We start from the raw sequence: 25,749 nt of genomic DNA, 5'->3' as shown, positions 1-25,749 counted from the left end.
GTCAGGATATGCATTCAATGTTTTCCTTTCTCATTGACATTAAAATGCTGAAGTCTGGAATCCCTCCAAAATATGTACATGCATGTATTTTTTCTTTATTTTTAAAGGTTACATGTGGTAGCAGAAAAGAAGCAAAGTGGTCTTAATTAACTGAAATCATAAACAAATGTGTCACCATGAATGGGCTATAAATCCATGTTGTTTAATGTCATTGGCATGACTTTCCACTCAGCCTCAGTTCCTATCTATTATTTTCCTGGCTCCATCTGCAGGCAGATGCTATCGTTCTTCATTTTTAAAGCCCAGCTTCAAATGTAGAAACCTTATCTGAGAAGCAGATATAAAATTCATCTGAACAACCACATAAAACTTTGGTGGTCTGTCCTTGTGATGAAATGTATTCTCCCCCTTCTAGGAACCCTGCTGGCCCAGAACCATCTGTGGCTGTTGTGTTCAGTTGTGTTGGTGACAATGGAAAGGCTCCAAATGGTGTAGACAGTTGGCTTTCTCCAGACTGGCTTGTGAGGAGGGATAATTAGGGGAAGACTGAATGGGCAGGATGAGCAGAAAGACTTTCCTGAGGAATTTAAAATGAATCAGAAAGTCCCCAAAGATCCTAATTTCTAGCAATGGTATCTTACTTCTGGACTCTGCCTTCACATTCTACTCCCTCTTACACTCTTTAGAGCTAATTTTTGGCCTCCCTGTCAGCTTGGGCTTAAGATTCAGAAGTGGTCTGTCAAGCTTTCAGTTGACAAGAAGGTGTGGCTTCTGAGCACAGATCCTGGCAGTGAAGGTCCTGGAGGCTGGGAGGTTGAAAGGCTGAAGGGTTCAGGTCCCTGGATTTGCTCAAGTTTTCGGATCCTAACTCTACTTATGACTTTTCTGGGTCAGCATAGAACTTATGGGTGGGGGAAGCCCATACCCCTTAGGGGACCTTTGGGGGAAAACAGTGGGCTGGATAGGAGAGTGAGGGAGACAGCCACTTAATAACCCATCTGACAAGATTTTTTATTTTCATGAGCACTTAATAACTGTTTGGCTGAAAGCACAATTCCCAGTCCTCCTCCACTTCCCAAAAGGAGAGAGCGGTGCAGATAGTTACCAGTCTGACTGCTAAGACATGTTACCATTTTCTTCACTCTAAACTCCACTGAATATATGTGTATGTGTATGTATATATGTGAGTATGTATATGGTTAGACTTTGCTTATCTTGGACTCTTCCTTGGAACTCTTTCAGAATCATTTTTTTTTTTTTTTTCACTTCACTTTGAACTTGGGTTGCAGAATTTTGGACAGTGACACTGTTGTCTCAGACATGTGTATTTTACTGAAGTTTTGAGGGTTATCTGACATAGCATGGCACTGTTAGATTAAAAAAATTTGAGAGAGCAATGTTAGCCCATATCAAGTTTAGGTGGGGAGTCACCGGGTGTATGTTACCCTGTTTTCTCTATACTTGAAATATTTTAAGATTAAAAATTTAAATATCTTTTCATCTGTCACAATAAAAGAATTTGTAGGAAGAGCACTAGATAACTTGGCTCATATATATATTCAACCAGTACTTAGCCTGTGATGTTTCAGGCACTATGCACTTTGATGGAAAAGAGAGAGACATGATTCCAGCCTTCCTGGAGTACTTCTCAATAGGGGATCATTTACCACCTTTCCAGCCATATATATGCTTTTGGTTTCCTTTTTATGTTCTTCAAACAGGCTCACAATTTCCCTAGCATCTCACTGTCTCAGCAGCTTCCTCTTCCATCACAAATGTTTTTGCCAGGCTCTCTCCTTGTATTTTCAGCAGACGCTTGAAAATCTCTTCTGAGGATCAGACACTGGGCTAGCCACTCATCCCCATTCCTTGTGTGTTGTTAAAAACAGTGTATAAGCCTCACCTCCAGTTGAGAATAAAGATGCTTCCTTATTTTTCAAAGAGCTTCAGAATGGTGTGTGTCTACTTGGTTCTCTCTAAAAACACGGACAAGCAACATCTCCCCTCAGAAGACTCTTCATCACTTGAAAATGTGATTAGTCACTTAAAAATCTTTGCTGCTATCAATATGACACTGTCGTTATTTAGATTCTGGGGCACAAATGAGAGCGCTGCCGTTCCCCGGCTCCCTGCCAGTGGAGACTATGAGTTTGGAAAATGTGGATGTTTTGTCTGGTGGAGTCAGCCTCTCTCACTGGAGTTGCTGGGAGGCTAGTTCTTAAAGACAGGGGTTCTTGTTGCCCATAAAATGTTATGTAACTTCCTAATTGTCCCTGAAGATATATTGGGTGGGGCCCAGGTATCCGTGTTTTTAAAATCTCCCAGGTGGCCCCAGTATGCAGCGCAAGTTAAGAATGATTGCTTTGTGGCCTGATGAGGCTGCAGAAATTAGTGACATCTTGAAAGAGGGTGTGAAAAATCTCTTCGTGGTTTTTGTATTTTTCAATGGATAAACTCCATGGTTTATCTCAGATTCCCAGAAGTGGCTACAATTTAAAAAACAAAAGCCTAAGCAATATATCTCAGATAACAGTGTTCAGTGATAGGCTAGTGTCAACTTATCCACTCAAGCCCAGAATCTTTAATACGTCTGCACCCTGCTGGGAGGCAAAAGCAGAAGCTCCTTGCCTTAGGGAGTAGGACCCCCTCGGCTCGGGGTGTAGGGCCTGACCCATCTCTTACACCTGCAGTGCGCGATCCAGACAGCTGGGAAGCCTGGTGGAGAGCGGCTCCGGGGCACGTGTCCCTCTGCCTCCCTGCACCCATGACCGCCGTGGCCGTGTGAAGCCAGAAATGACTGTCACCCTCAAGGACTCTCCTGCGTTTCCCACAGTGTTCCATCAACCTTTAGTTCTGCATGTTTGCCCATGTACTTTTTCCTCCAACACTCATTTTTAATACCACAGAAGGAATGGGGACCAGTGACTAGCTCAGTGCTAGACTCTCAGAAGAGGGGATATTCAAACGTTTGCTGAATATATATATGGGAAGGGCCTGGCAAGAACACCTGTGATGGAAGAGGAAACTGATGAGACGCTGAGACGCTAGGGAAACTGTGCTGAGTGCGTTTGAGAACATAAACAGAAAACCAAAACCGAACGTGTGAGTGGGAAGGTGGCAGTGTGATCCTCCCACTGAGAAGTTAGATCCGGGAAGAAGTGACAGCTTTGTTATTTGAATAATGTCTCAGTGGTATGTCAATTTTCTGGCCTCTCGTAGCAGTCTGTAGTTGGAAGGAACAGAGAGTATAGAAGTGTGATCAAAGAGCCAATTGAGAGGAATGATTTCTTTCTAAAAAAATTTTCAAGGAGTAAATAAAAAGTAATTGATTGAATTAGGATATTGCCATATGCTCACCAAGAGAATTAACAGGACAAGACATTGAGCATGGACATGCAGCTGTAGACACAGGGAGAAGCCGGTAATGTGTCGTTTGATGAAAGGACGTCGCAGCGCCTAGAACCTTGTCCAAGTCCCGCTGAGACCCAGTCCGCCTCCTGCTTCAGGAGCCGGTGCTCGGGGAACAAGGAGTCCAGGGGCACGCTCACCTGCCTGGAGCGTTCCAGCTGCAAAATGCAGACTGGCGCGCTGCAAGGGCAAGTCCCAGAGTGTTTAGCACTTAAGTATCAAGGAGAAATAGAGAAATAGAGAGGGAGCATAGCTGGTATAGGAGACTTAAATAGGCTTTGAGACAGGGGTAGCCACGCTGTGGTATGCAGGCTGCGGCACGCACCTAGGCGGGAGAGCTGCAGAGCAGCGCGAGGAAGCAGCGGCTCTGACACTTCGTGGGAGAAGGAGCAGGTTGACGGGCGGCGGGGTAAGCGGGAGGGCGCCTGTGATGGTCTGCCAAAGGCAGTTTCTTGGCCTGAGCGCGGTTACAAGGGTGTTCACCTTGTAATAGCTCTTCAAATTACTGAAAATAATAAAGACAGAGACTTAAACTGAGAAGCGAGACGCGTCAGCCCCTCAGGCGTGTCCAGCTCTTCGGGAGTCCCCGGACTGTAGCCCCGGCTTCTCTGTCCGTGGCTTCTCCAGGCAGGAATGCTGGGCTGGGCGAGCGCCTTCTCCAGGGGACCTTCTCGGGCGGATCGAACCTGGCTCTCCTGCATTGGAGATGGGTACTTCACTGTCTGAGCCACGAAGTCTGATGCAGAGGTGAATCTGAGAATCGTTTATATGCCAGTGGACGTCGGACGTGACATTTTCTCCGGTAAATGACGGTGATTCCCAGCCACTTAAGGTATTGTGTGCCTGCCAAGTCGCTCCAAGCCGCGTCCGACTCCTTGCAGCCCAGTGGGTGTAGCCCGCCAGGCTCCTCTCTCCGTGGGCCTCTCCAGGCAGGAGCACCGGAGTCCGTAGCCATGACCCCCTGCAGGGGGTCTTCCGGACCCAGGGATGGACCCCGCATCTCTTATGCCTCTCGCATTGGCAGGCCGGTTCTTCACCGCTGTTGCCGCCAAGATATAGCATTGTTTAGTTAACAGTCCTGTCTGCAGGTTGATTTTAACAAATCTTGTTTCAGAGTTTGAAAGGTGGGCTGTCATTGAGACTGCATCACGACCCTTCTTTCAACAGATATTTTTTAAGCCTCGTCTAAGCTCAGGAGGCCCCGCTGGGCGCTGAAAACCTTGCAGAGAGCCCCGTGTTTGCTAAACGCCCTCATGTGTGTGACGCCATCGCCCTCTAGCGGCGGTTGTGAACGAGGGTCATGTTGAGTCTAATGCTTAAGATACAAAAAGTCTGATTCCATCAATCCCAGAACTGGAGATTGCCGGATACCTTGAGAGTTTATCTTGCTTAGCAGTCTGTGAAGAATGCCATTATGAAGGAACAAAACACAGGATTCAATCAACCTCAACGCATTCAATAAAGATCTCAGAATAGTATATGATCATAGCTTAATCCCTTCATCTCCCTTGACACTGAAATATTTAGAGCCTGTATCTTATCCAAAATCAAAAGTGGTACATCCGCTGCATATCAAAAGGGAGAAAAGTTGTCCACCCGATATGTTTATTAGTTAATCTCAATGAAATGAACTGATAAAAAAGTCAAAACTTTTTTATAGGGTGGTTGAGGAAAAGAAAGAAAACGTGTCTACAGGGGAAAAAAGACTGCATCAAAATATATGTAAATGATCCCGTTTTGGGGGGTAAAATTGTAAGTATATTGAAGAAATTAGGAAAAACATAGAGGTTGAGCTGTTTCTACTACTTGGTGATGATAGGTTATCAAGAAACAAAAACAAGTTGGAAAGTAATAGCGATAGTACAGTTGTCCTTTGGCGAAAGCATAGACATATCTCTGCCTGTGTGTGTACATTCTTATGCATATAAATGTGAGCAAGTGAAAGGCCTGAAAGGATTAAAACTGTCTTTTAGCTTTGAGGAAAGTTAAAAGAAAGGGAGGTGGGGAATGGAGAACTTTTCCTATATGCATCTTTTTATTGTCTTTATAACGAACATGCATTTTTTTATGTGTAATGTGAAATCAAACATTTCATGTTACTCCTCTTTCGCAAATCAGAGAAGCAAGAGGTTGAACAAACCCCATGCCTCTTCCGTCTTTCTTCTCCCTACACGGTAGGCCTCCTCAGGATTATGCCAGCTTTAAAGTGTTACTTCTCCCCAGTAGACTGAGAGTCTTACGTGTGGTCATGAGCTTTTTAATCTGATCAGTGTCAAGCTTCCATAGCATAGTCTCTGAAAAGCCCTCAGATTGTTTAAATCGAGAAATCATCCCAGAGCTGTTTCACTGTTTCACTGTAGTCCTTATTGCTAATCTGTTTGCCTGCTTACCACTTCTTAGTCAAATAATTAAATTTAATTTGAATAATTACCCTTAAGCACGAAGTCTTTGGTGGACCTGGCCTGATTCTGCAAAGACACTCCTTGATCACCTCGTTCCTCTGGGAGTGAGGCGCGTCTCCGGCAGACAAGGGGCAGAAAGCCTTGCCGCTGCTTTCCCCCAAATCTGTCCAAACTGCCTTGTCCTGGGAGGTCTTCCCAAGCTGCTTCTGTCCCTGTTGTCCCTCTGGGCTCTAGCATTTTTTCCAGTCCTGCTGGCCTAACCTGTCCACGTTATATCCCTGGAGACTTAGACTGCTTCAATGACTTGGACTATATTTTGAATTATTTTTACATTTTAAAGTGCCTACGATGGTTTCTGACACTTTCCTTCCTCCTTTCCTCCTTTAATTCTCACACTATGCTTGGTGCAGACTATGAGATCAAGAAATAAGGGAACTATATTTAATATCTTATGATAAGCTATAATGAAAAAGAATCTGAAAAAGCATATTCATTTTAATTATGTATGGAAACCTGAATCACTTTGCTGTACACCAGACCCTAACACATGGAGAAGGAGATGGCAAAACCCACCCCAGTGTTCCCGCCCAGAGAATCCCAGGGACAGCAGAGCCTGGTGGGCTGGTGTCCACGGGGTCACACAGAGTCGGACACGACTGAAGAGACTCAGCATGCATGCATGCATTGGAGAAGGAGATGGCAGCCCACTCCAGTATTCTTGCCTGGAGAATCCTGTGGACAGAGGAGCCTGGTGGGCTGCCATCCATGGGGTCGCACAGAGTCGGACACGACCGACTTAGCTGTAGCTTTAGCTGTAGAAGCTAACACAACGCTATAAATGAGCTATACTTCAATTTAAAAAAAAAGAAAGCCTCATTTCACAAAAATCTCAGAATTGTGTGGGGAAGACAAGTAAGTGAAGAATAGAGCAGAGGGCCATGTGGGCATGGCAGGTATGTCCTGGAGATACTCTGGTGCTCCTTCTGGGAGTGGACGAGGAAGAGTGGTTGGCCAGGAAGGCTTCCTGGAAGAGGTGTTTGTGCTGAGTGCTGCAAACCAAGGAGAAATTAGCTTGGTGAGGAGGATGGGAAAGGATTATTCCAGGAAGCAAGTGCTGACAGCTAGAAACATGATTGCATTTAAGGGGTGGTTGCAAGTGTGTGAAGGAAAGAAAGGCATAAAAGCTAACAGGAGTCAGGTAGTCATGCAACTTTTAAAATGTCTGGTGTCACCAAGCAAATTTTGCTGATGAGATAGCATGGATGATGAGGCTAGAAAGTTAGGCTGTGGTTCGGAGTGTGAAATAGCCTTGGATGCCAAGCTAAGTGTTAGGGATGATCTCTCTGGCAATGGATATCTAATGGACCTCACCCTCCTCTTGCCCTGGAATTGTGTATCTTTACACGTTGATCAGCAAGTCTCTGGTGACTCAGACAGTAAAGAATCTGCCTGCAATGCAGGAGGCCTGGGTTTAATCCCTGGATTGGGAAGAGTCCTTAAAGAGTAGAATGGCTAAATGGCTACTCACTCCAATATTCTTGCCTGGAGAACTCCATGGACAGAGGAGCCTGGCATGTTACAGTCCATGGGGTTGCAAAGAGTCAGACACAAATGAGTGACTTTCACATTTCACTTTCATATGTTTATTAACCACAAAGCACATAGAAAAAAGTCATCTACTTGCCTCCTCAGCTAAATTCATTAATTTTTAAAAGTGGCTTTCAGGGTGATGGGGAATGCATTAGTTTAGAAGTAATGGATAAAGCAGAAGATGACAAATTAAAGTAAAAGGAAGCAGGAAACGGAGTCACTTTCAGATAAGTGAAACCAAGGGGAAAATGAGGAAGACTTTCTGAAACATTCATGCTGGTCAGTGTGCTGGCAGATGCATATACAGAAATGAATCTTGGCTTGTCAAGACACCTCATGAACCACACTATTTATCTTTTGAAGGCAACCTCATGTACTGCTTGCCTTCTAGTCTTAAATACTTTTAAGAAAAATTGTAGACTTTCATTTTGTAAGTTATTTTACATGTGGAATTATAAATATAAACAAAATGAAATTATAAATAAAAATATATAATATGTATCTGTATGTGTGGTTTTTTTTGTTGTTGTTATTGTTAGGTCAGTGTGAACCAATTACGCTGGAACTCTGCTTGAATTTGCCCTACAACCATACAAATTTTCCGAATTACCTTGGCCACAGGACTCAAAAGGAAGCATCCATCAGCTGGGAGTCTTCTCTTTTCCCTGCACTTGTTCAAACCAACTGTTACAAATACCTCATGTTCTTTGCTTGCACCATCTTGGTACCTAAGTGTGACGAGGATGCACACCAGCGTATCCCCCCTTGCAGGTAATACAGTGGCATCGCCCCCAGGCATCCTCATTTTCCCTCAGGGGGAACCAAGGGAATGAAGACTTAGTTTGAGTTTAGACAAAGTACTTATTTTGCTAAGAAGCTCTGTGTTTAACAAATTGCATATAAAAATGGTAAAGAAGTAGAATTCTAAAATGAGTATCTGAGTAAGAAGTCATTACTGAAGAACCAAACAAAGGGTTATGAACTGCCTTTGATAATAGTTCATGGACTTTAACCAAATAAAAGCACATATTTCATTTTGGTGGATCAAGAAGTGGTTTTTTAGATGTGAGACAGCAGAAGGAGGGATCTGTCTGCCTCTTGATCTAGCAGTGTTGATGTGTTTAAAATGCTGCTTTCTAACTGTATCAAAAGTTAAGCGACATCACAGCAACCTCTCAGGATAGACAGGGGGTGCACATAGGGTTTTTCTACCTGCCTGGGTGAAACTCAGGACAGCATTTTAAGAGCATGGCTTGGGCTTAGGCTATGAGTGATGCCCTGTGGTTCCGACTGTTACACTGGAGTCCACCTGCTGATTCCAGTCCTGGCTCTTTCTCTAGCTGCTTGTGGCCTGAGACCGTTTCCTTCCAGTCCCAGTTCCCTTAGTTGGAAGACCAGGATTGTGGTCGTGGTTGGGTTGAGCTGTTGTGAGATTAAGATTAGATGAATGTACACAAAGGCGAAGTCTTGCCAGGTGACCGTGAGCCCAGGAGAAGCGCGGCTCTGGCGTTCGGACAGGGCAGCGCCCACCGCTCTGCGGCGGTCCGGCCTTCGCCGCCGCGCGTCCTGGGCTGCGGGCAGAGAAGGTGCACGCTCAGAGTGGCTGTCGCGGCGGGCTGCCCTCTCGGGGCTCTTTTCCATCACGGGGTGAATACACGGCTGCGCCTGCCTAAGCGTGAGTGGTAACTGTGAAAACCATGTGTTTGGATCAGACGTCATTCAGAACTTGAAGAAAAAGCAGTAATATCAAAACAGTGAACAGATGAGAAAACAAATTAAATACTGCATATCAAATGGATGACAAGGAAGGGTCATCTATAGAGTCAGGACAGGAAACAAAATTTTAAAATGACTTGGGAAACTGAAGAAAAAGTACAAACAGAGTAAGCCGATGTAGGCTTCTGCAAATACACTTCTGAAAATGTCTGTTAAATGCCTTTTAACATATTACTAATAAAACATCTACCAGTTTTATGTTAACAACTTACTTGTAAATCTTATTGCATTTTTGCTAAGTAAGGTTGATGATAGTGAATACTTACTTTTAATAGTACTTAACAAATTCTTGTATTTGATTTTCTTTTCATATGTGTATAAACATTTCTCTAACAATGTTCTCTGGAACAAATTTATATCCACATATAACTGATAATTTCAAGACTTAGGTTTCATATTTAAATGCTTAAGATGAGATGGATCCTGAAATACTATACAGGGAACAATTTGGTGAACTGATTCTAGGTATTTTAGTTTTTTTTTCTTAGCATATATACATCTTTAATTTTTAGTAGCTATCAAAGAGAATTTTACATTGTGATACTTGTGAGAAAATATTTTTTGTATAATGAGAGTAGTATACTGATATGCTCATGGCGTTGTGCATAGTTGCTTTTGCCAGGCTTGTTTATTGATCTTAAAATTCAGTTTTTAAGTTTTGAATTGGAAAAAATCTAATGTTATTGAGCCCTTATAGTGTGCTAAATACTTTAGTTGTCATCCTCAAAGCAACCTTTTGGGACTGCTGTCTCTGTGGTTGAATACCACACAGATTATGATATGAACAAGTGTGCCGTGGAGTTGTAGTGCTGTTTATTTTATTTCTATCTTACAGGGAAAAAAAGTGGTAGAGTCAGGCAGTACCTGACTTCTATCTGAAATAGGTATCTTTTGGTTAATTTAAAATAGCAGCAGTGATTGAGTTATATACACTTTTTATTAATCTGCAACAAAACTACTCAATCAGACAGATAGGCGTTAAACACGGTTGAGCTTCTCATTTTTGCCTCATATGGAATGCCATGGCTTTGTCTTTGCCCCAGATTCCTAGGCTAAACCAACATTAAGTTATGCTCTGTCTTAAATCTAGACAGAGTTAAATCAAGATGGAGACTTTTTGGATACTTCTCGGTTCAATTGTTAGCCTTTCCTTATCTTGTTGATATTAACTTAGTTTAAAGTTGGAAACTTTTGAGAAATGAGAATGTCTTTAAAAGGAAATGAGAAATTTGCCTAGGAACTTGCTCTGGTTATATCTACTTAACATTTTTAAAAACTAATTTATTGGTTATATATTGAGGCAAAACTGCATTTTTCCCCCATCTGAAGAGAAAAACATCTTCTTTGAGACATGCTGATGTCTCAATTTAAAATATTCTAGGTACAAATGAAGTAACACACATGAAAAGACCTAGTGCAATGCTTAGTATATCTTTTCTTTAACAAAAGCCAATACATTTAATTTTTTACCAACTTGAGCTCAACGTGGATGGGTCTGGGAGAAGCACCAAGTTTTTCAACAATATTAGTGTAAGCTGAAGTATTGCCTTTAGGGAAGCCAGGTTAGATCTTGAAATGGCCCAGCCACAGGGCGCCAGAAGGGGCTGAGGGTGTTGTACAGATTCCGTGCCCTTTGGCGGCAGAGTGCCCAAAGTGATGTTGGGGGCTTGCCTGAAACAAAAATGTTGGAGAATGTGTCTGCCTGAAAGACAGAAGAGAAAGCAAGAAAGGTAAACTGGAGAAGGGAATCCATGTTCTGGGAACAACTCTATTTCCATTCCTGCAATAGAGTTGGTTTTGTTTTTGTTTTTGTTTTTTGGTGAAACTGTGTTTCAGGACTCTATCTCCCTTGTAATGATATCACTTATTTTGATTTCCCAAATACCTATTATGTGTATGTGCATCCATATATACATTGATAAGCACACACACTGCACACACACACCACATATATACATTGACCCATGGCTGTACAGAATTAAAAGTCCTATGTAGATGCCTAACATTTGGTGTAGCTATTTCTGCCTGTAATGTTGTGTTTTTTGCTCTTTTAGAGCTCTCTGTGAGCATTCCAAAGAACGCTGTGAGTCTGTTCTTGGGATTGTGGGTCTACAGTGGCCAGAAGACACAGATTGCAATCAATTTCCAGAGGAAAATGCAGACAATCAAACCTGCCTAATGCCTGATGATGAAGTTGAAGGTTAATTTTTATTAACTTTAAAATTAATTACAATTCGGTATCTAACATGAATGAATAAATCAGCTACCTTTAGACATTTCTTAATTGTTGTTTTTATTTGATTGCCAATAGAAAGGCTATGTAGGTGGTGAATCTATAAACTTGATTACATTGAAGAATTTAACACTCATCTGTTAGACACTGTATTCATTTTAAAAATAAATTGCAGAGATGACTTTATAATAATCTCAGTGTTTATTGTAAACACAACTCACAGAGTCCATTATACATGGAAGCTGCGTTTATACTAGAGGGTCTTGAAGGTAACAGTGAAGATAAAGCTGTGGCTCCTGCAGTTCAGTTCAGCTCAGTTGCTCAGTCATGTCCGACTCTCTGTGACCCCGTGGACCCACAGCACACAGGCTTCCCTGTCCATCACCAACTCCCAGAGCTTGCTCAAACTCATGTCCATCGAGTCGGTGATGCCATCCAACCATCTCATCCTCTGTCATCCCCTTTTCCTCCTGCCCTCAATCTTTCCCAGAATCAGAGTCTTTTCCAATGAGTCAGTTCTTTGCATCAGGTGGCCAAAGTGCTGGCGTTTCCGCTTCAGCATCAGTCTTTAAATGAATATTCAGGACTGACTTCCTTTAGGATTGACTGGTTTGATTTCCTTGAAACCCAAGAGACTCTCAAGAGTCTTCTCCAGGGGAACACATGTAAATCCATGGCTGATTCATGTCAGTGTATGGCAAAAACCACTACAATATTGTAAAGTAATTAGCCTCCAATGAATAAAAATAAATGGAAAAAAAAAAAAAGAGTCTTCTCCAACACCACAGTCCAAAAGTATTAATTCTTCGGCGCACAGATTTAAGTGCAAAGCATTCAGAGACTTTGGCCATGTGAGATGATCAGGTAGAGAAATGCCTGCTCACCAGGTGGAAAGATCAGAATGGGAAACAATTTGACAAATGAAAAGAGGGCAGTTAGAAGCATTGAATTCCTAGGACATTTCAGTCTCCAGCAATTGTCCGTTCAGAAAGAGATGTAATTGTTGGAAAGCATAAAGACACAAAACAGCTAATCTGGAGAGATGATGCCAAGGATGAAGGAAAAAGATGCTGAGGGCAGACAGAAAAGAACCAAGCCAACTTTGGTGATTTCAGCTTGGTGAAGAACCATCCTTACCTTCAGTAGTATCTTCTCCACATCATCCCACACGTAAATGAATACCATAGCTGATGGGTCTGGGTTTTCTGTCTGTCGGCAGTAACATGGCCCGCTCCTTTTCACAGAATGCTCACCTAGTCACTTCAAGTGCAGCTCAGGACGCTGTGTCCTGGCTTCCAGAAGATGTGATGGCCAGGCTGACTGTGATGATGCTAGCGATGAAGAGAACTGTGGTATGTATGTGAAAAGGCGCGTTTCTCAGACATACACTAGGATAAGGGGTTGTGTTAAAATATGTCAGTTGTTTACTGACAGTTGCAAGTAGTGACTAGGACTGAATGTTAAGACATTTACTTCTTAAATTATCAAAGTTTATTACTTTATAGTAATAAAATATAAAATATAAGTATAAAATATTTATAGAATGTTATAAAATATAAAATAATTTTATAAATTATCAAAGTAATTATTATAAGTTTTCCTGTTAATTCCATTGATTTTCCCTAAATTGCACTCTGTTTATAACCTTGATGACATATGTGCAAACCCTCAGTAAAGTGAGAAGCTCTTCACAAATGTAAGAGATTATTTTTATTGAGATTCTAAAGCAGTTGTCATCGGTTATAAGATCAGGATAATGGTGTCGTTACTTATAATTCCCATATTATTAAACAGGCATCTAATACACAAAGACAGACTGCAGGCTCCAACGTTCAAGTTTAATTGGGATTAAATTTCATGCCCCCTCTGATTTTTGTCTCTGCCCGCAGAGGATAAAACTCTTCCTGGCGTTTCTGCCTTTGAGTTCCAAAATCACTATGGCAAAGACAGGAAATGCCAACAGCAATTTAAGTGGAGCTAATTCCCATTTTACTTCCCTGCAAACCTTTGTATTTAGAACCTCAAAATGTATCAGGGAATTGAAAACAGACAATGCTCTTCACTAAGTAATATGCTAGAGTAAAGCAAAATGGTTGAGGGCTAGCCAAAGAATAGTTTGGTTATGACTATTTAGCTTGTTCTGCTTTAAAAAAAAAAACTGACATTTTTTTGCTATTGAAAACACATGAGGCAATGCATCTTTTGAAATCATTTTATTCTTTTGGCCTTTGAAGGATGAAATATTGCCTTGCTCCCCAAAATGAGTTTTCCATAGTAGACACTGCCCTTCTGGTCTAGACAAAATGTCACAAGCAATCAACTGAAATCCTATCAATTATGATAAATATGGATAAGAGCATCTTCTACAAAATCAGAGCTGTCAGAATGATGGTCCAATGACCAGGGGTAATTTTGTTAGAGAGGAACATACAGTTTTTTGTGAAGCTACTGTTGCTTGCTTTGTTTGTGGTCTTTATGTAAGTAAATAAGTCAATACTCATTGACTATCCCTTATATAAGTAACTCATTAAGAATCTATTGGATTTTTTTTTTACTAACTATGGGCTATGGTATTTTGAGGTGCAGCTTAAACTAAATTATCTTAGGTTGTTCAAAGAGGTTACATGATATTCCATTGGGTGGCTAGACCGAAATTTGCAATAGGGGACTAATTATTTGAGAAATGTAAATGCTTAGTCTCAAAAAGAGACTTTGGAGGATTAAATGGTCTAAGGTGTAGAGTATATTTGGTGAAGAAGAAACTTAAAGCTTGTGTTCATTCAACATAAATGATCCTAAAATGTCAGATTCCTAGGTAAGCTGTAAATTTCTGTCCGTCCTCTAATCTCACAATTACAGGTTCACCAGAACTATTGAATAAATGGCCTAATCTCTATAAAACACTCAAAATACTGATGATGTTATTGAGAATTCTAGTTGAGGAAAGTTAAAAGTCAGTAATAAATTAATACATTGAGGGTATTAATTGCCCCCAACAGTATTAGTTCATGAGAAATTAATTTCTCATCATATTTTTCAAAGTGACTGGTAATAAATATTTTATTAGAATCCCCTTTACTATCCCCCTTTGGTATAATCCCCTTCGGAACACATTCAGGGGTTTGAATGGGCATGCCCATGCTTTCGGAGAACACAGCACTTGAAATCAAACGAGGAAACAGAGGAAGGCCCCGCAGAGAGAACTGCTGGGAAATCATCCACTCCCGACTTTGCCTCCTTGATCAGTTTGTCGCTTGTTTGCATGGGCGTGGGCAGGCGTACCATCTGGCAACACCAACACCCGCTCCAGCAAAGCAGTATTTCACACCACGCTTCATGTCTTTCTGATTTACTCCATCCACTGCGGAGGGCACGTAAGTGCTTGGGCTCTACCGAATAATGTGACAATTAACTATTCACTTACACACATCTGTAGCTCCTCCAGAACTTCTAACAATGTTACTGGGTTTTCCCCTCAAAGCAATACTTCTTCAACTTAGTTATAAAAGAATTGATGGGTTGGAAATTTACGCTGTGTTTCTCTGACACTTTTGCAGCAGGAAAACATGGTGGTCAGAGCACTCCGCTTGTAAATACTTGTCAGCTGTACACGGGAAGCGTTTAGCAGTGGGTAATGCTAAATTCTGAAGTAGCTCCTGCTCTTGTGCTCAATTTTTGTTGCTGAAGTTGCACTGCTTGTGTAATTGTTAATGTAAACAACATTTACATTGGAAATATTGGCATTATTAGAAATGTTTTCAGCAAGTGTTTGGAGGCATTATGTAAATATGAACACATCATTACAGAATTGCTTCATGGGAGGGAAGCCTAAAAGGTAGGATTGATTTACAGTCAGTACTGTTTCTTGTCTTAAAGTGATAATTTGTCATTACTTGAACCTCTACTATGTAGATAAAGTTGGCTGTATGTCTAGCAAGTGGATTAAAGAGGCTTATTTTCACTCTAACCTTTCTTAAGCATTAATATCTAAGCTATGGAGAAAAATCTCTGTGGAGAAATGAATAAGAGGGGCATAAAGGAATGGCAAGCTAAAGAAAGTAACAGGAAGATTATAATTCTGAACTTTGCCTTTACAATATAGATTTGAGCTTGAGCTTGTGAGACTGAGGTTAGCTTTCTTAGGTCTGTGTCCACAAGGAGGTGAGCTGCTGGCAGGAGTAAGGTGGTTCCTGGGCTGTGATAGAAGCAGCAGGTCCTCTCTATGGGCAGTTAAATGAGAAGAGTTCGAACAATTTTTCTGCATCTACTGGAGAAATAAAACCCTTCATTACATGAATACTGCTTCACAATTACTAATCGATCACTATTCTATATAAAAGGCATTCAGCATATAGAGAAAGATGGACAACAATACAAATGGGAGTGTCCTTAAGGGACTTTCTCTTTATCTTCAAGTGATTAAAAACCATTTCATTATCTATCTTTGATCTCCTCATGGGTGATAAAATGTAATAAAATATTTTATTCTAACCTGAACTTCTTGGAGTCAAAACCCCCTTAAAGAAATAGAATATAATCTCTTTGTGACCCCATGAACCACAGCCCGCCAGGCTCCTCTGTCCATGGGATTCTCTAGGCAGGAATACTGGAGTGGATTGCCGTTCCCTTCTCCGGGGGATCTTCCCCACCCAGAGGTCGAACCTGGGTCTTCCCACTGCAGGCTGATCTTTACCGTCTGAGCCTGAGGGAAGCCCCACAGCTGTGTTGGAAGCCTTTGGCTCTGATATTGGTGGGTTTACAGCTTGACTTTAAAGGTTTCCCAGAAGAGTTTTTTTTCTGTTGTAAGAAATACATAAATGCTTCTAAGGAGTCCAGAGAAGGACTCAGCTGCCGTGTCTTCAGCCTGCAGAGAGCCAGCCCCCTCGCCTCTGTCTCTGCTGCTCTGCTGGCCGGAGAGGCGGACGCGCTGCCTGTGGCCAGAAGGCAGGGCGCGGGTCGCTGCGTTCCTCTCGGGTCGCATGCCCACAAACGTACTTTCAGGGTGAGACAGGACTGACCTCTGATTAGGTCATGTTAGGGAATGATTTCATGTTAGGGAATAGATATTCTCCTTCCCTGTGGGTAGCTTTCTGCTTGGTTAACCCCTTGATGTCTCACTTGGTCTCCAGGGCAGGCGCTGCGTGCACCTAGTGTGAATTTAGTCACTCGGTCACGTCCGACTCTCATGACGTCATGGACTGTAGCCCACCAGACTCCTTTGTCCATGGGATTTTTCAGGCAAGAAGACTGGAGTGGGTTGCCATTCCCTTCTCCTGGGATCTTCCTGACCTGGCCCGGGGATCGAACCCCGGTCTCCTGCGTCGCGGGGGACCCTTCATCGCTGAGCCACTAGGGAAGCCCGTGTAGACCACAGCGCGGAGCTCCTCAGTCGTGTCCAGTTCTTGTGACTCTCCGCACTGTGGCCACCAGGCCCCTCCGTCCATGGGGCTCTCCTGACAAGAATACTGGCATGGGTTGCCAGTCCTTCTCTAGGGCATCCTCCCGACCCAGGGATCGAACCCCGGTCTCTTGTCTCCTGCTGTGGCAGGCAGGCTCTTCACCACTGGTGCCACCTGAGAAGCCCATAGACCTAGACTTGGATTTAAATCCCGATTTAGCACTTGGAGGCTGTGTGACTTTTGACCAGTCGCTTAACTTCTCTGGGCCTCAGTCTTCTCACCTGTAACATTTAGAGAAACCTTCCTTTATCCCTCACAGCTTGGAATGCTTGTAACATGCCTGTTCAGTCCTCAGAAGGCAATAACCAAGAGCCCACCCGCCACAGTGCTAGGAAATCCAGCAGGCATGTCCCCCCACCCCCAGGACACCCCAGGGATCTCCCTTGAGGGAAGGAGTCTCGTCTGGCTTGGTCTCCGGCAGACCAGGCCTTGTACATGCAGAGGAGATCCGGCTGGGTGGAGGCCCTGGTTTCCACGGTGACCATGGGCTTCTGGGTTCTGGCGGCGAGTCTCCATCTCCAGGGTGACAGCCACGGGAGGCCCTTCCCTGCCGTATGCAGCCGTCTGCTTCCTCCCAGGCTCCTGGGCCAGCACGCGTGGAGAGGGTGACGTGAAGATGCCACCCCTAAGAGGGGCAGGTGGGAGGCGACTCAGGTGTTGGGGAGTCTGCTGAAGCTTTCTGGGCGGAGACGAGGGCTCTATGACTCACGCTGGAGCTGGCTGTCCCTGACGCTTAGGCCTGGAGTCTGGGGGAGGAGGGGGAGGCAGGTCCTTTTGGCCAGGCTGCTCCCACAGGTTCTGTGGCTTCTCTTTGAGATTTGGGCTCCATAGTCAGGGGTTCCAGGCTCTGGAGGGGCCGTCACACCTGCCAGGCCTGAACCTCACTGTTCAGCTGCCGTGATCCGCTCTGAGGTCACATCCATAGCCACTGGGACAGCTGCTGGCTGAAGATGGCTAGATCCAGCCTGGTCCAGCCTCTGCCAGCGCCAGGACGCAGAAGGGCCTTTCTCCCTTGCTCTCATGAGCAGCCCCTCTGTGGCAATACTTTTTTTTTCTTTTTCTGTGGCAATACTTTTTGTTTGATACTGATCAAGTTAGCAGCCCTGATGAGCAGACCTAATTACCTTATACTTGCATAACTGAGAGCTTCTTAAAGTACAAGAAGCATCTGTTTTAAGGTGGTTTGCTCTCTTCACCTATAATGACAACTTTTTAAAAACTTATTTATTTTTAATTGAAGGATAATTGCTTTACAGTATTGTGTTGGTTTCTGCCAAACATCAACATGAATCAGCGACAGGTCTACATATGTCCCCTCCCTCTTGAACATCCCTCCTACCTTCCTTCACATCCCACCCCCTAGGTGTTACAGAGCCCCTGTTGAGTTCCTTGGGTCATAAAGTAGATCCCCTGGGCCATCTACTTTACATACGGTAATACATGCTTTTATGCCACTCTCTCCAGACATCTCACCCTCTCCTTCCTAACCCTGTGCTACTGTGTCCGTAAGCCTGTTCTCTGTGTCTGTGAACGACAACTTTTTTGATGGACAGACAAGGTTCCCCAGTTCAAGTGGGATCTGCCCAAGACAGGGAAGCCAGCTTCACAGAATTTTTGTGAAAGTGAGAGTGAATAAGTTAAGAACCTAGCAGAATGCTTGACACACTTAGGCGATGAACCATACCGGTTTGCCTGTACTGCGAGCGGTTTCTTGGAAGAGGGGGCAGACTGATGCTCAAACCTGCAAAGTCCCAGGAAAACTGGGACGAACTGTCACTTTAGCAACACACAGTGGCCACTGTGAGGGGCCGTGGCTGTGGCCTCTGTGCAGGGGTGGCTGTTATCCTGACACCAACAACTGTTTGATTTTATAACCTACAGCTGCATTAAACATCCCATCCTATCCATATCTGTTTTTCATTTTCAATGGAGTCATACCCTCTTCCTTTTAAAGCATACATTTAAAGCATAATTCCACCAAAAACTGCCACTTTGAAGAGAGAATGGTTTCTTCACAAAGTCACAGTATTGTCTTCCATGGAATTCATGCCCTGACCTTTTTTCATCCTAATTCATTTATGTTCATCGTAACTCCACAGAAGAGGGCTTTAGGCTGCACAAACTTTTATTAGAAAAGAGAATATACAGAAGGGAAATCCTGCCCAGAGAGTCCTCACTTCTCCCTTATAGCGGCCCTTTGTAGCAGGTGTTACTATTCCCATTTTAGAGATACGGAGACAGAGGTTCAGGGAAATTGAGACACTTATCCAAGGTCACACGGCTAATGAGATTGAAGCTGGGGGTTCAAATCCAGATGTCCACCTCTAAGCTGTTTCCCTTGCTCTTACCCCTGGCACATGCTATGTATTTTCAACGTACAGACGACTACAACTAAGGACTTGAACCTTCTTCCCAACTGGAGATTTCTCCATAAGGCTGGATTTGGAGCAATTTATTTATTTTCTCTAACTTTCAGTTTCCTCACTTAGGAAATGATGATTGTAGTTCTGACATTGTGGTGTTAAGAACTAAAACTAGTATCTAGAATGTGGATTCATGGTGGATAATAAGTGTTCTCTCCTATTATTACCCTCTGTGAGGATGCGGATCTTATGTACCAGTGGATTGACTTGTGTGGTCTTTTCTCAGCTCATTCCATGTGTTCAGGTTCTTCTCTGTACTCTTGTGATTGGTCAGAAAGACTCATGCTGTTTTCTCTCCTCATCTGCTAGCAAGGGGTGTCGTTTGTGCTGAGAGTCTCATTGCAAGAACATTCCAGATAATGTCTGTATTCTCGGTTAGCGGAAAACTCCAAATAATATCCCCATGAGTTCCTAGAATAGATGTCCCTGGGCCTAAGACAACTCCAGATAGTTAATGAAGGATTCTCACTATTTATTTCCTGTATAGTTCTGTGGTCAGATACTCTCCCACTGTCCTATATGTTTGAATGATGAAGCACTTTATTTTAAAATTATTTTGTTGTACTTTTTATTAACCACCCCCCCTTTTTTTTTGGCCACACTGTGTGGCCTGTGGGATCTTAGATCCCTGAGCAGAGATGAAATCCATGCTCCCTGCAGAGTGAGTGCAGAGTCGTAACCACTGGACCACCAGGCGAAGCCCCGGATGGTGCGACCGGGCATGGCTGGGCGCTCAGTTGTGTCCGACTCTGCGTCCTGCCAGGCTCCTCTGTCCATGGGATTTCCCAGGCAAGAATATGGGTGTGGGTTGTCATTTCTTCCTCCAGGGGATCTTCCCAACCCAGGGATCAAACCTGCATCTCCTGCATTGCTGGTGGATTCTTTACCTGCTAAGCATCTAAAACACTTTAAACCTAACTTTTCCTGTAGTAAAATTCTCTCTTCTGCGGATTTATTTTGATAACTTTTCAATGAAAATTCTTTTTAAAGCAGATTATTTTCCTATGAAGGGCTCCAAGAAACTTGAGTCAATCATCTATGCCATTTCTCTGAATGGTTTGTACCAGGTCTGATGAGAAATACTATCTTTAAAGACACTCCTTATTTCATCACAGCTTGGTGTTACATTCACTGTAAGCTAAACTACCTTTTTCTAGAAACAAGAGACTGTTTGTTTCTTACATGAAATAAAGTTCCATTTAAAATTCATATGTGTTGGGAGTCTACTGAGGGCTAGCTGCCATTCTAGGCAGGGGAGTCAGGATGCTCAAAGACGAATATATGTGGTCTCGTCCTCCACACCCTCACAGCGTGGTGAGAGTCATGGGTCCAACCTGAGCGGCAAGAGCAACTAGACATTTGGCGTGTTTTAGCGAACATATAAATTCACTGTCTATGAACCAGATGGCATTTATTGAGTTCATTGCAAGAGCTTGTTATTTTATAGATAGATTACCATTCAAGCTTATAGTCTTTGTGTTTATTTCTCATATAATAGATAGTTTCTAATCTTAGATTTCTGGCTACATTACTGAAGGTAATGGCTTTCCTACCTGGCTCATAAACTAGTTTTGTAGATACTTGGCATAGGAGCTGCCTTTTTTGCTAAACACACAAATGGCATTACCATTTGCTGATTGAAATTACATTTTAAGATAATATGCATTTAGATCACTAGGTTTGGGCATATTTGCTTAAAAGCGTAGCTTATCATTTTAGAGATGAGTCTTATGTGTTGGAAAACTGGCTCAGAAAGCAAAAGGAACAGCAAAAGATGAACGTTACTGTACAGTTGCTTTTTCATTTTTTTCATTTCCCATATGTCACTTTTGATCTTCTCCTGGAAGAGATTTACTATTTATAATGCAATATGGAGATTACCAAGCATTTATACTTTCAAAATTACATTTTCCATGGTATACAGGAGTCAAAACTTGTTAAGAAGAAAGAAATCTTCCCTTTATATTGTCATTCTTTTTTTTGACTTTGTTTGATCAAAGCCATAGGTGTTTTCACCTTCACATCTATTGCACATAACCTTTCCTTCTGTCTCCAGGATGTAAGGAGAGAGATCTTTGGGAATGTCCATCCAGTAAACAGTGTTTGAAGCACACAGTCATCTGTGATGGGTTTCCAGACTGCCCTGATAACATGGATGAAAAAAACTGCTGTAAGTACTTACTGGGCTTTTGTCAATGTGACATTTTATTTTAAACATTAATTACCCCTCACTTTGGATAAGTGAGAAGTTTGGAAATACATGTCAAAAGCTTTTTGTATTTTCATACTTTTTGACTAAAACTTCACTTGGAAAAATATATGCCAAATACAATCAAACGTGTAAAATATATGCATGATGATATTGGTCTAGAAGCATCCTTAAGGAGAACCAATAAGAAAAGATGGTGTCTCTTCCAGGCCACTTCTCTTCCAGGCTAGGACACGAAGCCTTAGATGGCAGAGTTTGGTCAGGAACCACCTTGTAAAGTACAACCTACAAAACCACAAGCTGAGTCCCTGATTTTAGATGCCATGTTTGCTCCTGGGCTAATAACTGTACTCAGAAAATACAATTATAGTGAAAAAAATGCCACGTCTTATTTAAACGACTTAGGATTCTTTTCCTGGACAGGGACTGGTGTGGAGGCCTGTATAAAAATCAGATTCCCTTAAGAAAGAAGAAAGAAAAGTAATAGATGTTAGATAGGCAATTAAGGAGTTTGGCTATAGTTTTTAAAAACCCAAGAGAAGATTAGTGTGTGACTCTGAGAGTCACTTTATACTAGAGATCAAAAAAAAATAAAACCAGCCATAAATGTGGGCAGAGCTGGTCTCATCCTAGAGTGTCTTCAGTCTGCTCATACCCAGGGCTCAGCTCAAGCCCCTTCAGATTTTAGCTCTGTGCTCTCATCTTGGGATTTCTGCTGCTCTGGGTACCACTTTTTCAATCCTGTGGTTAGAACTGGAGAATTTAGTCACTTGGAGACAGCAGTGCTGTTTAAATGCTCGCTATTTGTGTGGCTGGACATCTCAGAAACGACATCGCACCAGCTCTGCTCCTCTGTATTGACTGTTACTGGCAGGCCTCAGCAACCACATCTTTTCCTCCTTTGATGCACCTGTTGGCAAACCATGAGGTGCCTGTTAGTGAAAATCCCATCCATTCCTAAAATGTTTGTCTCCTCCCTTCTTGTTCCCCTGCCAGCATTTTGCCAAGCTGATGAGCTAGAATGTGCAAACCATGAGTGTGTATCACGTGACCGGTGGTGTGACGGTGAAGCCGACTGCGTAGACAGTTCCGATGAGTGGGACTGCGGTGAGCTGCTTGTTTCTGCCATCTGCTCTGACGCCTGGCAGCCATTTAAGTTAAATGAACCCTAACTGGTGTTATGGATCTTACTAACCAAATTCATCTATTCTACCTTACTACCGTAAAAGCAGTCAGCGGTGATTTGTACATGCTATTTCCAACTCAAAGAACACTTCCCCCCAGGTTACTTCTCTATTGTCTGTCTTACATATGAAAATATTTGGGTTCAAATCTTTATGATCATATAACTTTCCATATGAATATAGTTTTAAACTCTATCATCGCCCAGCTTTAACATTTATCAACAGTTGGTCGTTCTTGTATCACTGACACTACCTGGAATGAGATACTAACGAGGCCTTTCTCTCTGTCCAATGTTCTTGCTCCAAATCCAGATGAGATTTCTGTCCATCTACTCCCTTCCATGCCCCGGACTTAAAGGCATCTCCCACTGGTGTCCCAGTGTTGCAGTTTATAATCTTGAGTTTGGTTCATTCTGTCATCCTACACTTATCCCTCTTTGCATTCCCTTGGCCCTTACTTTGGCATCATCTGGCCAAATCATAATTACAAAATGTATTGTCATTAACTGTGCAATGTTCACACAAATGATCTGTGGTGTATGAAGTACAGAGGATTTTCTTTTGTAAAAGAAGAATTATCCCGTATTCCACATTAATCCAAAATGAACATCACTCACACATTTACATTCTCAAAGACCTTCTTAAAAGGAAACAATTTGAATGGAGTTACAACTAGCTCCTTCTAATTATGCAAATCGTTGGATAAACTCCCAGGAAAGGGACTGCCTCTGGCCGTCGTCTAACTCGTAATGAAAAGCTGAGAATTGCCTGTGGCCATTTCACTAGGAGTCTCTAGGTCTCGAAGGGCAGAGGACACGTCTAACTCATTTCCTAGCCCTTTGCCACATGGTGATCACTATGGTCTGCAGAGCAGAAGAATTCACCAGATAGTTTTTAGCTAAAAGAAATAGAAATGAATGTCTGCAAGTAAAATAAAGGCATGTTGTCATGCGGTTTCATGAGAAGAGATGGTTTAAATTAGAGTTCCCCTCCTTTTTTTCCCACTCAGTGACCCTCTCTGCAAACGTGAGCTCCTCCTCCTTCCTGACGGCTCACAGGTCTGCCGAGGAACACCACGTGTGTGCGGATGGCTGGCAGGAGACCCTGAGTCAGCTGGCCTGCAAGCAGATGGGTTTAGGGTAAGGTCAGTAGTTTGTAGCCCTGATGAGTTTCTCAGAGGGCCTCGTGGGACCTGGCGATAATATCTTCCTGATGAATTCAGGGTGAGTTAGCGCTCTCACCCAGAAAGCGCAGGAAACGGATCAGGTGAGAGGACTGTTTTTATTACAGGCACCTGTCTGAAGAGTGTGGGTGAAAACCTACTTTAATAAAGCCTCTAAAAGTAAATGAAGTCATTGTATTTTAAGGACTTCTGAAATGAAATTGCTTTTGCTATTTATAAAAGAATTAAGATGGTTTCTTCTGAGGAGTCTGGTGGGGAAATCTTGCAGTTTTCCCCCTAAGAGGTTATTGAAAATGCCTTTTTATGCAACACACATTTTTCAGTAAGTTGAGAAATAGAACTTGAAGTCGCTGGTATTTCAATTTACCCTATGTATTGCAGAAAACATAAATCAGGAAAGAGTTCACTGTTTTTGCTTCTTAGAATGAAAAGACAGTCACTCTCGCTTTGATACACACACACTGAAATCAATACTTTGAAAGTTGGATTCTAGGTATGTAGGTCTTTCTTTTTAGTTCTATTGGGATTGGAAAACAATAATTGAAAGGTCTTAGAATATATGTGTGAGTGTGTGTGTGTTTATACAATTAAACATATAAACACACTTTTTTTTTCTTTTACTGATGATGTATGTGAGGTTTGGGGAAAATATAGAAACGATAGAAATAAAAAGATAAAGCAGTTATAAAATTCTAGAGTAAAAGACCGAGTTAATGTCATTTCCCTGTATTCCACTGAGCAAACTTGAAATATTTTACAATAATGAGCCACCCAATCATGGGTTAGCAACCTGCAGCACATTCTTGGTACCCCAGTTTGAAGAATTATGTAAATACCAGCATCTTCAGCCCATTTTTCCTGTCTGAAGTCCCACATCTTTGGGAAATTGAGTAACTGTTGTAATAAGAGAGATTTAAGCTTTGCCAGAGTGGAAAAATTATATTTGTCAAGATCCATTAAACTATATTTCATTTTCACAACTTCCTCATTGTGTCTAAATGAGAGGAGTTGTGATTGTGATCAGAGATAAATTAAATGCCTTTTGGAAGAGCTTTACTTTCCTCTCGCCAGACACAAGGTAATTTCTTAATACGGAAACCTGATTACATAATGACGCAACTCCACTGAGAGTTCGAAGGGAAGTTGGATCTACAAAGGTTTTATAACCAGAAAATTCTTTTGACAAAAAGCCACTGTGTTTTCTTGTAAACAGAAGGAATCAGGTTTAAAATATTCTGCTTTATATTTCTCCTAATTTCGGGGATATTGAAGTTAAATTTTTTACTGTGGTAAAACACGTGTCATAAAACTCACCATTGTAGCCACTTTAAAGTGTACAGTTCAGTGGCGTTTGGTATGTTCATAACGCTGTGGGAGCCTCTTCATCATCTTAATTGTCTCCCTGGGCACAGTATTTTCATGCATCCACGTGCCAGTGCCTGCTGTCTGTTTACGGCTGAATAATATTCCATTGTGTGGATACACCGTATTTTAAAAATTGCTTTATATAGTTTTGTTTTTGGTTGTGCTGAGTCTTCGTTGCTGCATGGACTTTCTCTGGCTGTGGCGGGTGGGGGCTACTCTTCAGCTGCCGTGCGCAGGCTTCTCCTTGCAGCGCTTCTCTCGTTGCAGAGTCTGGGCTCCAGAGCGCTCGGGCGTCAGGGCTTGCAGCACGCGGGCCCACTGCCTGCAGCTCCGAGGCCTGAGCACAGGCTCAGTAGCTGTGCTGCGTGGGCTTATGTGCTCCAAGGCACGTGGGCTCATCCTGGACCAGGGATAGAACCAGTGTCTCTTGCACTGACAGGCAGATTCTTTACCACTGAGCCACCAGGGAAGCCCCTTATTTTAAACCTCTTGATCCACTGATGAAGTATTCATTTTA

General features: G+C 42.6%; 1 protein-coding gene across 1 annotated transcript in view; it reads left to right on the top strand.

Moving 5' to 3' along the window:
* The window catches only part of CORIN (corin, serine peptidase), a 204,609-nt gene that overhangs the window by 129,749 nt on the left and 49,111 nt on the right, over positions 1–25,749 (top strand). Inside the window, exons 10-15 of the mRNA XM_065907247.1 lie at positions 7,940–8,171; positions 11,231–11,376; positions 12,654–12,761; positions 21,348–21,461; positions 22,497–22,607; positions 23,694–23,823. Coding sequence (XP_065763319.1) covers positions 7,940–8,171; positions 11,231–11,376; positions 12,654–12,761; positions 21,348–21,461; positions 22,497–22,607; positions 23,694–23,823 — 841 coding nt within the window. The remainder of the gene's footprint in view (positions 1–7,939; positions 8,172–11,230; positions 11,377–12,653; positions 12,762–21,347; positions 21,462–22,496; positions 22,608–23,693; positions 23,824–25,749) is intronic.

The sequence above is a fragment of the Muntiacus reevesi genome, chromosome 16, assembly GCF_963930625.1.
Source record: "Muntiacus reevesi chromosome 16, mMunRee1.1, whole genome shotgun sequence".
NCBI lineage: Eukaryota > Metazoa > Chordata > Mammalia > Artiodactyla > Cervidae > Muntiacus > Muntiacus reevesi.
The sequence above is the reverse complement of the archived record's forward strand: the minus strand, read 5'-3'. Positions and strand labels throughout refer to the sequence as shown.